The sequence below is a fragment of the Desmodus rotundus genome, chromosome 3, assembly GCF_022682495.2.
Source record: "Desmodus rotundus isolate HL8 chromosome 3, HLdesRot8A.1, whole genome shotgun sequence".
In the NCBI taxonomy this organism is placed as follows: Eukaryota; Metazoa; Chordata; class Mammalia; order Chiroptera; family Phyllostomidae; genus Desmodus; species Desmodus rotundus.
The window spans coordinates 140,753,338-140,768,333 of NC_071389.1; the positions used below are offsets into that span (position 1 = coordinate 140,753,338).

General features: G+C 41.2%; 1 protein-coding gene across 6 annotated transcripts in view; it reads left to right on the forward strand.

Annotated features, from left to right (window-relative positions):
- GRIP1 (glutamate receptor interacting protein 1) overlaps window positions 1–14,996 on the forward strand; it is a 649,796-nt gene that overhangs the window by 497,218 nt on the left and 137,582 nt on the right. For all 6 annotated transcript variants that reach the window (XM_045184615.3, XM_045184618.3, XM_045184613.3 and 3 more), the window contains exons 3-4: window positions 5,580–5,715; window positions 8,067–8,212. In XM_045184615.3, the coding sequence (XP_045040550.1) occupies window positions 5,580–5,715; window positions 8,067–8,212 (282 nt within the window). The remainder of the gene's footprint in view (window positions 1–5,579; window positions 5,716–8,066; window positions 8,213–14,996) is intronic.

Genomic DNA, 14,996 nt, shown 5'->3' on the forward strand with positions numbered 1-14,996 from the left:
AAACTATACTAAGATTAGGTTTTTCCCTGGTACTTAAGTCTCATTTAGTATCTCTATATATGACAACATATAATATAACTGCTCCCCTCCAATGAGTCTCAACAACACAAACTTTCTCTCATTTTTCAGATTCCTTTTCTTAGTGACTGATGTCAATATCCCCCAAAACCAACAAGCCAGACAACTTCAGGTCCTCTTGTTTTTCATAGCTCCTCACCCTATCCTACCCCCCCACACACACACACATACACACACACTGATTGCTCTGTGACTCAGGGCAGTCCTTCCTATATACTATGGCAGTGGTCCCCAGCCTTTTTGGCACCAGGGACCAGTTTCATGGAAGACAATTTTTCCACGAACTGGGGTTGGGGGATGGTTTCAGGATGACTCAAGCACATTACTTTCAAGCTCACCTCCTGCTGTGCAGCCCAGTTCCTAACAGGCCCGGGCTGGTACAGGTCCACAGCCTGGAGGTTGGGGACCCCTGCACTATGGAGTCCATGCCATCCACATAGCTACTGGCCAATTTCAGTCTCTCATGGGTTGTCTGCTTGTCCCCCAGAAGTCCTCCCTAGCCTACTGCCTCAGCATCTGTCTACCACCCAATTCTTAGCCTCCCTTGCAGTTAGGCGTGGGCAGGCAGCAAGTTCCTGCCTTTGGTATGGGAGCAGAAGGAGGTCAGTGGTGGTGTGTAAGAGAGCTCTCTCTCTCCTCTCACCAGCTGGATGCAGACAGAATGAGGTGCTGGGCAGAAGTCTCCAAACTTTCGCAGTTCAAGGAGACCTTAGGGTGTCAGTAATCTCTGCACAGTACACAACTTCTCAAACCTTCAAATCAAATTAAACATTACAACTTCCTTTTCTGTTCCACATGGATTTTGACATGGATATTTTTTTTGTCTTGTCACAGCAACCACCAAAAATCCAGCTTTGCAAAGAAAGGGTTCAAAAAAAAAAAACTGTCTCCAGCTAGTCAGCGGTGTTATGTCCAACGGTTACCAAGTACTGAGTGCAGCTGTATTTCCCTCGGAAATTCCAAGGGAATTTCACAGAAATTCACCACCAGCCATGGTGGTGTGGGGAGGTCACTGTGGAGCCCTGAGGCACCCTCGTGCACAGTTTGCAAACCAGAACTCTAGGAGTCAACAGAGTCATCCATGGATGTATGGGTCTTTTTATAATCTCTCTTGAGGGCGATACAATTGGAAGTCTAGTCATAACTCCATTGCCTCATCGAGGCAGGCTTCAGGAGTAGGCCGACTCTGTGTCTTCAGAGCAGCGTTAAGCAGCAAGCTGCCGTGCTTGGGGAACACGAGTCACAGAATGTTTTCACAGGCTCGTGTTCCATGTTTGTGCTAATGTAAAATATCGTGTGCCCACCAAAAATCCTATTAATATTTTATCAATATTGTGAACTTCGTGGACTAACTTAAGGTGGACTGTCCTCCTGTTGGTGTTGGGCTACGCTAGCCACTGGAATATTCGCTTTGAGATGGCAGGCTTTTTCTCCGTGTTGTACAGCGCTGTGTCTCCAAAGCCTGGAACAGTGCCTGCGGCAAGTGCTCAGTTTTCATTGAATGAAGGACTGGGTGCCTTTCCGTTCGTTCTGATCACATATCCCTTAGACTTGTCTTGAAGTTTTCTTCATATGAATCTTATACATTTTCATTAATTTTGTTTCTCAGATTTAACTTTTGGGGTCTTATAAATTATTTTTCCTGCAGGAACTATTATAAAGGACACATGGACAAAATCGGGGGGGATGGTGGGGGTGGGGGAGGGAGGTGGGTTCAGCTGGGGTGGGGGGGAGGGAAGGGGAGAAAAGGCATACAACTGTAATTGAATAACAATAAAAATTGAAAAAAAAAAGAAAAAAATTATTTTTCCTTCTATGATAACTTCTAACTGGCTGTTGTTTGTTTAATATAAAGTCTATGGTTTTTGCATATTAATTTCGTAGCCATCTATTAATATGTTATTAAATTTTATTTGTTTGGAAGATTTTTTTCAGAATTCTCTCGCTTTCAACAGGCCTTATTGTTATTTTTCCTAAAACTTTCTGGAGTTTAGTAGCCAAGAGTAACAGCAAACTACTACATCCCCTTCTGTCAGTGAGCTTCTTGTTGATGATGCTGAGTATCCATACAGATGTAAGCCTGCAAAATTTTCCTCAGATAACTAAATATGGTGATTGAGGAAACCGTCAAATGCAGAACCATCTGATTCCTTGCCGGTTGGGCATCAGCTGATGTCTATGTTGCTTGCTGATTTGGAGAGTCCACAATCTTTGCTACGTGGTGCTCTTGATTCAGAAAGCGATGTTTGCAATTTAAATCACAAATAAGAAATTGCCCTGTGTATTGACTTGCCCAAGTTCCACTGTTTCACTTGGTTTAGTAGGCCTTGATACGAAATTGAACTCATGCAAATGAATGCATCTGTCTTCATTTCTCTTTGCCATTAAATCATTATGCAAACATTAAACACCACAAAAGATATAAAATGATTGATTAATCTAGTAGAGAGTGCAGGTTAGCTAAAAGCAAACTCCAGAAGCATGTTCCTGCCTCTGCAAACTGCTTCTTTTTCTCCTGCCCCCTTCAGAAATCCCCGTAAAAGATTTAGTCAATCCTTCAGAGACTAGCGCTGCTTATTGGCAGTTAACATTCAAGTGATTCAGTGCATTTTCTTGCAACAATATTTTATCTTTACTCTTGAGTTTTACCTGATTTAGATTTCTCCTTTGGTCTGTTTTGCTTTGCTAATCCTGATCGATGAGTACAGACAGATTAAACAGAAAACAAAATTGTGGCACGAATGTCACACTTGGAACAGTAAGCCTTCAGTGTGCACTGTTGCCCGGACACTCTCCTCTGGGCCCTTCCCCACAACCCACACTCTGGCCTGCTGGTTTGTGACTTATTTGCCTCTGTGAATAGGTTGTAAGCATCTCAGAATTTTTCCATCTTTGGGTTTGATAGTCTAGCTCACAGTCAGCACTCAATAAATGCTTAAATCAATGAATGCACAAATAACTCAATTAACTGGTGCATGAATATTTTCTAGCTTTTGTGTTATTAAAACTAGCTCTTGGGGAAAGATTTGAAATATTTTTAAATAGGAGAGTAGTTGACTATTGCCAGTTTAAAAAGCCCAGCTGGATTAATATTTTAACAGAAACCAAATTAAATGAATTAAATTGAGCTTTTCTAGATTTTTAGGGTTCAGCCAGAAGCCTGAGAATGACCTGGATTCCTTCTGAAGGAAGCTCTGTTGTCCATATCCCATAAGATTGCACCTATATAGTGGAAGAAGCATGTTTTTGAAAACCCAAATAGGAATGAAGTTCTTATGAATTGAAACTTACTTCTCCCTTGATATGTATTAGTATTTCATAGTTGCTTCTTTGCACATTTCTGACTGACCTCTATGATGTACTGTTAAAAACCATGCTTCTAACTCTTCAAGTTAAGATCTATAATCAAATGTTTTTTTGTTGTTCTCTTTTTAAAGATTTTATTTATTTATTTTAGAGAAGGGAAGGGAAGAGAGGGAGAGAAACATCAATGTGTGGTTGCCTCTCATGCGCCCCTTGTTGGGGACCTGGCCTGCAACCCAGGCATGTGCCCTGACTTGGAATTGAACTGGTGACCCTTTGGTTCACAGGCTGGTGCGCAATCCACTGAACCACACCAGCCAGGGCTCAAATGTTTTAATATACAAGATCAGTCTACATATTTAAAGAAAATGCAAAGAATTCTTTTGTTGGACAAAATTGTGGAGTGCGTTATGTCTCTGTACTGTGAATAGTCATCATCTGTTATGTGATTTTCATTACTTTAATTATCAGCTTTATTTTCTTAAGTGGTTTATATCTAGTCTTCTGCCAAGAAGATTAATAGGAGGAGTTATTAAGTTGATCTCTGCAAATATCAGATGGGCCTATGTATGTTTTAATGGGATATATAGGGGGTTGTTTTGCTGTGTTTTAAGGGGACACAGGTGAAATGCACACCCTGATGGACTTTATTTCAAATGCTTCTGGTAAATGATATAAAAGTCTCCATGCTTTGTATACTTGACAGGAATTTTGCTTCTTGAATTTCAACCATTATGTGTTCTCGCACAAAGTGTAGTAAATGAAGCTGACCACATTCACACTCATAAACTCTTCCTTGGCTTCTCTACTTTAAAGGGCAGTGACAGCTCACATATGCAGTGTCACGAAACTACCGTGAAAAAGTCGTGTGCTGGGTGCTGAGGTCGCAGGACCTGGCCCTCTCAAAAGGCCTGCCTAGAATGGCATTCTGTATGTCACTGAGGCAATCGGTGACCTGTCCCTGCCCCCACTTGCCTCCTTTCCCATCCATGATAGTCTGTTCTTCTTACTCAATCAGATGAGAGATTATTTCCTTCCCCAGCATAATTCGATTTCTTTTCATTGGCACATGGAATAGTATACCAGCAACAACAACTTAAAAACCGTTATGAGAAGCATTCATAGAGATTTTAAAAATAATTAACCATGTTTTATGTAATTAATGAAGGAGCAGAGGTGTGCAAACAGTCTGTTTGGTTCTTTTGACTTTGAAAAAGAAAGTCTGTTCTTGCAATGTGAACGGTGTCTTTCATGTGCTAGAAGTGCATGACCACCGAAAATCACAACCTGACTTAGGAAGAGGAGGGACACTGTCCACTCTCCCCATCCCTACCCAGGAAGTGTGTGTGCAGAGGAGGGAATAACATCACAGAGAACTGGGAAGCAGTGTTTGTCATAATCAGCCTCTGGACTCATGAATGTTGACCTGACTCACTTTTATTTCTGAAAAGAAGGATGTTCTTAAAGTCTTCTTACCTTCAGTTGTGCCTGAAATCAAACGATTGGATTTGGGTTCCCTCTTAGTGTGTAGACATTATCCCCATAGGATCTGTAAGATTTAGAATTTTTTATGTGCAGACAGTGAGGACTTTGCAGCAATTACCAGGTTTCTGAGGAGCAAACCTGCTTTGTGACATGTTTTCTAAGGAGTCATGCTAGTCGTTACATGAAGCCATTGTACTTTGTTTTCTGAAAGATGGGGTGGGAGGAGGAGTAGAGAGTCAATACTGCTTTTCTCAAACCTGTAGAAAGCTCTCTTCATCGGTTGAAATGTAACATGAACTTGGACCCTACTGCTATACCATATGCATCTGTACTATTATTTTTAAATGTGTGGGCCCCAGCTTTTACAGCTCTCCCTTGTTCTCTTTGGAGTTACAAGGAGAGAAACCAGGAAAAGTCGCTTCTGAACGGCAGGAAACAAAGGGCAAGTATTATCATTTGTATGTAAGCCATGGCAGACTATTTCTTGTGAAATTAGAATGAACTGTCCCACTGGTACCCATTTTAATAACCTATAATGGAATATCTGCATGCAATCTTTATGAGATACTCTGCAAATTGCAATGAAAAGAGGTCACAGATCTTTTCGCGTAAAAGAAAAAGTAGGAAGAATTCATGGAGAAGCGTCAGTTCCCCAACATCTTGTGCTTCTAATCTCATTTCATGAGGCAAATGCTTTTCTTCTTTTTAAACAGAGGAATTCAAGGGCTCCACCATTGTTGAGCTGATGAAGAAGGAAGGCACCACCCTCGGACTGACGGTGTCGGGAGGAGTTGACAAGGATGGCAAGCCAAGAGTATCTAATCTGCGACAAGGAGGAATTGCTGCTAGGTAACAACATCTTGGGGAAGGAAGTGTGGAAAAGGGGACACAGAGGGTAATTAATCCAGAAATGAAAGTTCCATCAGAAGAGGTCACTGGTAAATAAATGACAGTTGCCCTCTGCCCTCTACCAGTGGGGCACGTTTCAGAAATATGGCTTTTCTGGCCTGTGCCAAAGTAGACCAGGGAGACCATCTCAGGAGCAGCCAGGCCCTCATAAGATTTTAATTTTAAAACACCTATATGGCTCTAGGCCCCAGATGTGCCACTGAACACAGAAGGGCTGCGGTGGGAAGAGACACTGATCATGTACACGCAGAACAGAAGACCCATGTAACGTGTACGGCCAGAACTGTCATCGAGGGCCTCACTGGGCCCCGTGCTGGGCCTCTAAGCAGCAGTGTTGCTTTTCTGGCATCTTCTCTACTCTACTACTTGTGAGATTTTCCTTTTCATCAAGACAAAGAAGTGATTTTCCAAAGGACAGAAGGCTTAGACGAGGAGGTCTCATTTTGTGCCTGTTCCAATGAGCTGCAAATTGTGTGTGTTGTCGCCACAGGCAGTGTGTCTTAGATGCTGGGCAGGGCGGGCCTGCTTTGCAGACAGGTTCAAAATTCACCTTAGAAACAGCGGACAGACTGGTCAGGTTTCATTCAAAGTGAGGTTAATGTATCTTAAATCCTGGACACCAGTGCTCTTGCCCCCATGGTCACCAATTAAGCTTTAGAGTTCTTGCCTTATAAAGTGTCATCTGAAATAATGATTGCCACCTATGGCGAACCAGTTTCTACAATTAATTTATAAGTTTAATCCAATGGATTGCTCCATGATTCGAGGTACTTGTAAAACAAGCTGATGTCAACACAAGCATCTTAATTTCCTTTCTTCAGGCAATTCTAAGAGGCGTCTTTCCACGCCCACAGCCTCCTTTATTTTACAGCAGCCATGGCCCATCCGTGATGCTTGGGCTGCATATGTCCCCAGAGCTTCTTCCTGTGAGGCAGGTGGGAGGAGGGGGAACTGCCATTTGCAGCTGTATTGATGCTGTAATTAAAAGTAGTGCTGGGCCGATTACACTGAGTATTATCCATCACCAAATATTCATTGTTTAAGGCACTGACATTTTATAGGTAGTAAACCCAAATGATTAAAACTAAGATCTCCGCCCGATGGGGGCTTCTAACCTATTAGGGGAAATATGGAATAAAAAACATGAAAAGTGTGGGAGGAATAATAGCACTGCATAATAGTGAAAAGTGACAAATAAGAGTTGTCACGGAGCAGTAGGCAGTTAAGTTGCCCAACGAGCATCAGTAAACCCAAGGCAACAGTGATGTACTGTACTGCAGGCTGCAGCGGATTAGGGAGGCTTGCTGAAAAAGGAACGATTGGAACCAGACTCATGTAAAATACATGAATTAGGTATTTCTATTTGGGGAGAAAATATTACTGACGGTCCTTATCAGTGACACAAATTTTAAGTTCTGTCATTTGTCTAGCTGCTCGCTCTTGGCTTAGAAGCAAAGTTAGACTAAAAGCCCAGAAGTACCCAGGGTTCTGTTATGGTGGTAAAGAGAGACATGAATGTCACTGAAACCCAGTATCTTTATTATAACTTCGTCCTCACCAATACTCTTCTTTATTACTCATGTTGTAAGCAGTAAAGAGCAAAATAAGCTGATGTTCTTAGCTAATTCCCAGTGGAGATACTGAAAACTGTGAAATGTTCAAAAGACAGGTGGCAGAATTGAGAGAGAATGGGAAGAAAGAAAAAAGGCCTGTTGGGTCTAGGGTCTGGATAATCTACCTCCCAGACAACCAAACCTTTATGGGCGGAGCAACGAAAAAAATTCTCTGTATTTTGTTTCATGGTGCCCTTTAAAACTAGAAGAGGCAAAGGATTAGGGGAAAAAATCTGAGGCAGCAGCAGACCCAGAGCAGGACTTTTTTTTTTCTTCCTCACCCTAGGACAGGCTTATAGAGAGGGGAAGGTAGGGAGAGAGGGAGAAAAACATCAATGCAAGAGAGAAACATCAATTGGTTGCCTCTCATATGCTCCCCAACCAGAGATGAACCCAGACATAGGCAGGTGCCCTGTCTGAGAACCGAACTCACGACCTTTTGGTTTAGGGGTCAGCACAGGACTTCTGAAGGTTAACAGTAGCATGCATAGAAGGGATCTGTTGAGTCTCATCCACCAGAGCTGCATTCCCACCATCAGGAACCAGCCAGAGCCCAGGAGGCAGGGACTTCTGCTACGTGGCCCTTGCACGCATAATCGTGAAGGGAAAGTGGAAAATTGAGTCTGCCAGGCCTGTGGAGAGGAGGGGTCCACTGACAAGACATTCCCCCTTTTGCAGGAGTGATCAGCTGGATGTAGGTGACTACATCAAAGCCGTGAACGGGATCAACCTGGCCAAATTCCGTCACGACGAGATCATCAGTTTGCTGAAGAACGTTGGGGAAAGAGTGGTTCTTGAAGTTGAATACGAGCTGCCGCCAGTCTGTAAGTAATCACAACCCAAGGCAGAAGGCTGCGCCACAGTTTTGCCTAGAATAATTGTTTTTCATTCTTTCCCTTTTGCCATCATTGTCTCATTACAGGAGTGACAGAGCATATTTGCTTAATATTTAAAATTTATTTGAATTGATAAACGTATAACCTGCTGAGGAAGAATTGAAAAGAGCACAGTGAACAGTGGTATTATATAGAACTCATGTTCCATTAAGGTGATCTGTGAACACTGTATTTGCCAGTTAAGCTATTTTAATAAACAGTAAACATCTTTGTCAGTTCTGTGCTTAAGTTCTGTCCAGGCTTTGCACTTAGTGACTAGGTTTAGGAAAAGCATTTTTAAAGTGTTTTATATTGATTGTTTATAGTTGTGTTAATTTCTGAAGCATAAAGATGGATCTAGAACACATTATTGTCAATTAATAATTATTATTATAATGTAACAAGAGCAGCCAACGCATTTAGAGGTCTTTCTAAATGTCTGACACTATACTGAACCTGACTTGCATCAATACACTCATTGCTCACCACACGGGCAGTTAGCGCAGCGGAGCTGAGCTTTGGTGTCAACAGCCACCTTCAGACCCCAGCTCCATATTTTACTACCTATATAGCTTTGAGGAAGTTACTTAAGCTTTCTGAGTCTCAGTTTCCACATCTGGAAAATGGGCATAATATTAGTTCCTGCTCACAGATCTGTTGTGAGGCTTAAATGAGTATTTGTAAAGCACTTAAAACAATGCATGCCCCTGTAAACATTTTTGACAAATAATAAATACACTAATCAACCAACACTCAAGATAGGCAATATTATCACAATTATTCTCATTTTATAGAGGCTTAAATATCTTTCCCAGATTAGTAAGCAGCAAAGTCAGTATGTGAACTCAGGCTGTGAACTCAGGCTCCCTGACTCCAAAGTCCACAGGCTTCTTCATTGTAAGGCACACCTTGTGCTCTGTGTAACTGTTGTCCTACATTTAAGCTATGTTCTTCTAGAACCACCTCTCCAGTTATTAAGCTATTAATGTGGATGCTGTCCTGAGAAAGCTTTTAGCTTTTCTGTGCTGGTGGGAACTCAGATTGAATATTAATAATCAATAACAGCTTATTTGTTTAGCAATGATTTATTGAGCATTTACTAGGTTCTCACCACCACTGTGTACATCAATAGAGTTTACATTCTAACTGGGGAAAACAGAAAACAAAACCATAATAAATAAGTTAATTATATCGCATGAATGCCATGGGAAAAAGAAAAAGCAAGGAGAGGGGGGTGTGAGTGCTGGGGATTGCAATTTTAAACAGAGTAATTAGGAATGGCTTCTTTGGGAAAGTGACGTAACCAGTGGCCTGAAGGAGGTGAGAAAGCTGGCTGTGTGGATTTCAGGGGGAAGAGAATTGCAGAAAGATGGAACAGCCAGGGCTAAGGTAAAAAAGTGGGAATATATCAGGACTTGTTCTAGAAACACTAGGAAGGGCAGTGTGGCTGGAGCAGAATGAGCATGAAGGGAAGTAGGAGAGGAGGTCAGACAGGTAAGGGATGAGGTATTTTTGTAGACCACTTGAAGGACCTTAAATTTTGCTCTGAATGCTATAGGGGCTGAGGAGTGATGTGACCTGATTTATATTTTGAAAGGCTCCCTCTGACTGCTGTGTTAGGATAGCCTGCCATGGCAAGGACAGATGCCGAGAGGCCAGCTGGGGGGCTGTTGCAGTGATTCCAGTAGAGGTGGTGGTGGAGACAGCACAAGGACATCACATTCTTGATCTATTTTGAAGGCAGAGCCCACAGGACCTTCTGACAGATTTGCTGTGGGATGTGCAGAAATAGAGGAGTCCAGGACCACCCCGGCGTTGAGCCTGAGCCACTGGAAGGTTGGGGTTGCCATGAATGGGGTGGCTAAGAATGTGGGCAGAGCTGATTTGTGAGAGCGAGAGCAGTTCATTGTTTGAAATGCCCCAGTGGAGGCGCCTGCTTGGCATGCAAAGAAGAAATGTCGGGAGCTGGAGATGTGGCTTGCAGTTTGGAAGAAAGCTCTGGGCTGGAAATGTAAATCTAAGAGTCATGAGAATGTCGATGGTGTTGGGAGCTTTGGGACCAGATGACAGCACTAGGGGAGTGAGTGTACAGAACCAATCGTGAGCTCTTATACTTATTGTGAATCGAATGTGATTTTATAACAAAATCAACTGAAGTCTGTGTTCAAAAACCTTGCTCCGCCACTTTTCATTTTCAGCAAGCGCAGGCAGCGAAGTCCGGGGTTGAGTGCTTGTACTTGTCGCTCGTTAAATGTTAGTTTCACCCCTTGCTATTCGGGACCTTGGACATGTTATTTAAATTCTCTGAGCCTTGGGTTTCTCATCTATATAATAGATGTGGAATTTTTGTAAGAATTCAAGGCTATACTCATATAAAGTATTTAGATCATTATCATATGCTCGGTAAGCCATAGTATGTTAGCCATTACTACCATTTTTATTATTATACTGAAAGTGTGTGTTTTCTTGAACTCCAAAAGAATCTGTTTCTTTTGAAATAACTACCTCATGCTATTGCCCAGAAGTTAAGAGAAACCATATATCTAGAGCTAATAATGTTCCTTGATTTAGCATTTTTACTCCACTGGGGATATGAATATCAATAAAACTCAGTATCTTCCTAAAAGAAACTCTTAGGATAGTTTTCCAGGGGTAAGGACAATAAGGAGATTGGCCAAGTTTGGGGTTATCCAGAGCTGGGGGTTTCTGGGAAGATCTGGAAGAGGTTATGCAGATGCAGTGGGAAGAGGAACTGCCCAGGCAGAGACTACAGCAAGGCGGTAAGAACATAGCCCAGTGCACAGGCTGAGCTACAGGGTGGAGTTGCTGGAGCCTGCAGGCAAAAACAGAGAGGCCTGAGCAGGGGTGAGGCCAACAATGTAAACAGGAGCCAAACAATGGGGGCCATGTAAACTAAGCCATGTTGGGGGATCTTGGATGGTGTCAAGTGGGCCATAAAGAGCCTTTAAAGGCCTTTAAAGCCAAGGAAGAGACATCACCAGATCTGAGTTTTTAGACATGTCATTTTAAGAAGCCAAATGGAAAATAGATCAGAAGCTATAAGCCGAAGGCTATTACAATTTTCAAAGAAGAGGTCATAACCTGAATAAATATAGCATTAGTAGGGTTAAAGGCGGGGGGTAGATAGCAGATGTATTCAGAAGTTAAAACTTATCATGACTTGGTGATTATATAGCTTTTTCTTCTTCATGCAATAGATCTAATGGGAAAAGGGGAAAATAAAGTGTGAATTTTAGAGTAGATAACAGATGGAGGAGGTCTATTCTCCAAGGATTATCTTTGTCATTTTCTATTATGTTTGGATAAATTAATAAGATCTTTGTATTCAGGATGTTGAAGGGATTAATAAGCATCCCCTCCACTGAGCTCAGGCAGCCAGAGCGGGAGCAGGCCACCAGCAGAGACCTGGGAGGAGGGCTGACTGCTGAAGACAGGTCCCCTGAGGCTGAGACTAGTAACTCTTTCAAGAATCACAGCAACCTGAGACTCAGCCAACCCCACAGACTGGAAGATATGGTGGAAGGGTGTGTGTGTGTGTGCGTGTGTGCATGTGTACGTGTGCGTTCTGTAGATGAAAAATGGAATGTTGATCTTGAGCAAACCACTTACCTTTTTAAGATTCACTTTCTTTATGAAAATGAAGTGGTTGATCCACATGAGCTTTAAAGTTCTTTTTGACTTTAAAATTATGTGATGGTTTGAGACTGTTTAGAAAGAATATTACCAAACAGTATCAGGCATTTATGTATTACAGTCTAGAGCAGTGCCTTCCCATTAATCCCTAGAGAATTTTGAAATATTATATAATCTTCATCCATTTTTTTAGTTAACACCTGAAATTCTTTGTCCATAAGCTTAAATAGTTGGAAAGGGCGTAATTTGATATATTTTATTAATTATGCTATTACAGTTGTCCCATTTCCCCCCCTTCACTCCACTCCATCCTGCATACCCACCCCCTCCTGCATTCCCCCCCTATAGTTCATGTCCATGGGTCATTCATATAAGTTCTTTGGCTTCTACATTTCCTACACTATTCTTACCCTCCCCCTGTCTATTTTCTACCTACCATTTATGCTACTTATTCTCTGTACCTTTCCCCCCTCTCTGCCCCTCCCACTCCCCTGTTGATAACCCTCCATGTGATCTCCATTTCTGTGGTTCTGTTCCTGTTCTAGTTGTTTGCTTAGTTTGCTTTTGTTTTTGTTTTAGGTGTGGTTGTTAATAACTGTGAGTTTGCTGTCATTTTTACTGTTCTTATTTTTTATCTTCTTTTTCTTAGATAAATCCCTTTAACATTTCATATAATAAGGGTTTGGTGATGATGAACTCTTTTAACTTGACCTTATCTGAGAAGCACTTTATCTGCCCTTCCATTCTAAATGAAAGCTTTGCTGGATAGAGTAATCTTGGATGTAGGCCCTTGCCTTTCGTGACTTTGAATACTTCTTGCCAGCCCCTTCTTGCCTATAAGGTCTCTTTGGAGAAATCATCTGACAGTCTTATGGGAAGTCCTTTATAGGTAACTGTGTCCTTTTCTCTTGCTGCTTCTAAGATTGTCTCCTTCTGTTTCATCTTGGCTAATGTAATTATGATGTGCCTTGGTGTGCTCATCATTGGGTTCAGCTTCTTTGGGACTCTCTGAGCTTCCTGGACTTTCTGGAAGTCTATTTCCTTTGCCAGATTAGGGAAGTTCTCCTTCATTATTTGTTCAAATAAGTTTTCAATTTTTTGCTCTTCCTCTTCTCCTTCTAATACCCCTATAATTCGGATGTTGGAACGTTTCAAGATGTCCTGGAGGTTCTAAGCCTCTCCTCATTTTTTTGAATTCTTGTTTCTTCATTCTTTTCTGGTTGGATGTTTCTTTCTTCCTTCTGGTCCACACCGTTGATTTGAGTCCCAGTTTCCTTCCCATTACTATTGGTTCCCTGCATATTTTCCTTTGTTTTCTCTTAGCATAGCCTTCATTTTTTCATCTAATTTGCAACCAAATTCAACCAATCCTGTGAGCTTCCTGATTACCAGTGTTTTGAACTGTGCATCTGATAGGTTGGCTATCTCTTCCTCGCTTAGTTGTATCTTTTCTGGAGCTTTGATCTCTTATTTCATTTGGGCCATTTTTTTTTTGTCTTAGCACACCTGTTATGTAAAGGGGAGGAGCCTTAGGTGTTCACCAGGGCCGGTAAGGCTAGTCGCCACACTGTGATGCTGTATGTGGGGGAGGGGTCCGATAGGGAGCAATGGTGCTTGTTCCACTCTCTGATGGTTTTCAGTCACTCCCTATGCTACCCACAATCAAATTGGGCCCTTCTGGTCTGCTTTATACATCTTTGAATACTGTTTTTCTTCAAACCTTGGAGCTGTATATTTTATGGAATATGTTTTGTTTTATGAAAAATGCCATAGGGGATTGGCAGAGGCAGCCCTCACTATTAGACTGTCAGCTGTATCAGACTAGCTTTCTGTCAGGAGCCTTCTTTAATCCAAGTAAATGTGTTAAAGCATGCCTCTGTGACAGCCTTCTTTCTTCCCGGTTCTAATTCTAAGCAAGATAGACATGATGGTGATGGTGATGATGATGATGATGATGGTGATGGTGATGTTTCAGATCTCTTCCACCTGGTTCATTCTGGGATTCAGTCTGAAGGAGCAGCCTGATAGGATATCTCGGTTCTGAATATAAAAACATAGTCACCAGGAGCCAGTCATACAAATAAAAATTGGGAAGACCAAATCTGTTTCATTCAGTGTATTAAAATATAGTCAACAGCGACATTTATCTTTGTCAATAATGAACACCAATAGTGAGGACAATTTAAACTGTAGATAATCCTAAAAGTCTTTATATTGACTTTAGATTTGATTGTAAGATTTCACGGTCAGTAAGATTTAGCTCAAAAAAATTAAAATTACAATACATTGCATTGCCAGAGCAGACACGCAGCCAACAAGGACAGGTGGCCCAGAATTAGATTTGGTTGTATATAATTGAATGTTGACTTAATGATTAAATAAAATAATATTTGTAAACTACTTTGCAGAGTTCCTGGCACACAGTAGATGCTCATTAATTATTTCTCCCCATATCATTTCCTTTCCTGCCTTAGCAATAGAATAAAAAGATCATGTTCTTTACCAATTTCTTCAAGTGGCTTGTTGGGTCATAGAAATAAGAAAACATTTGGCTTAACACTCGATTTTTTATTTATTTAAAACTGTATCTCAATAGATTCAGCTCAGTGTATGTACTATTCCTGGCTGATTAGAATAAACTGAAATTCCCCTGAGAGCGAGAATATGACATTTAATTAAATCAGCAGTATACCAAAACATTTGGTCAGCTAGGTTTATGTTGTTTTTCAGCAGATCCAAGTTCTTATTACACTTTATGCCCTGGCTGGATGAGTGCAAGCCTGTGTATGTAGCTGTGTACTTTTAATACTCGTGTTTGTTCCTTTGAGGATTCAGAATTTCTAATAAAAATGATTATAATTAATGCTTAATTATAATTGGAATGGAAAGAACTGTTCTGAAATGGAAATAAGTGTTCTTTTTTAAAATGCCTTAAATCATGTCTATGTATTTCTTGTTGATAGTTTTATATAAAATAGCCTTCAAGATCTAGTAACAAGGTAAAAATGTGTCATTGACATGTACTGAAAATATTTTTTAATCTTTTAAAAAATAAAAAAAGAAAATAGCATTAGATAAT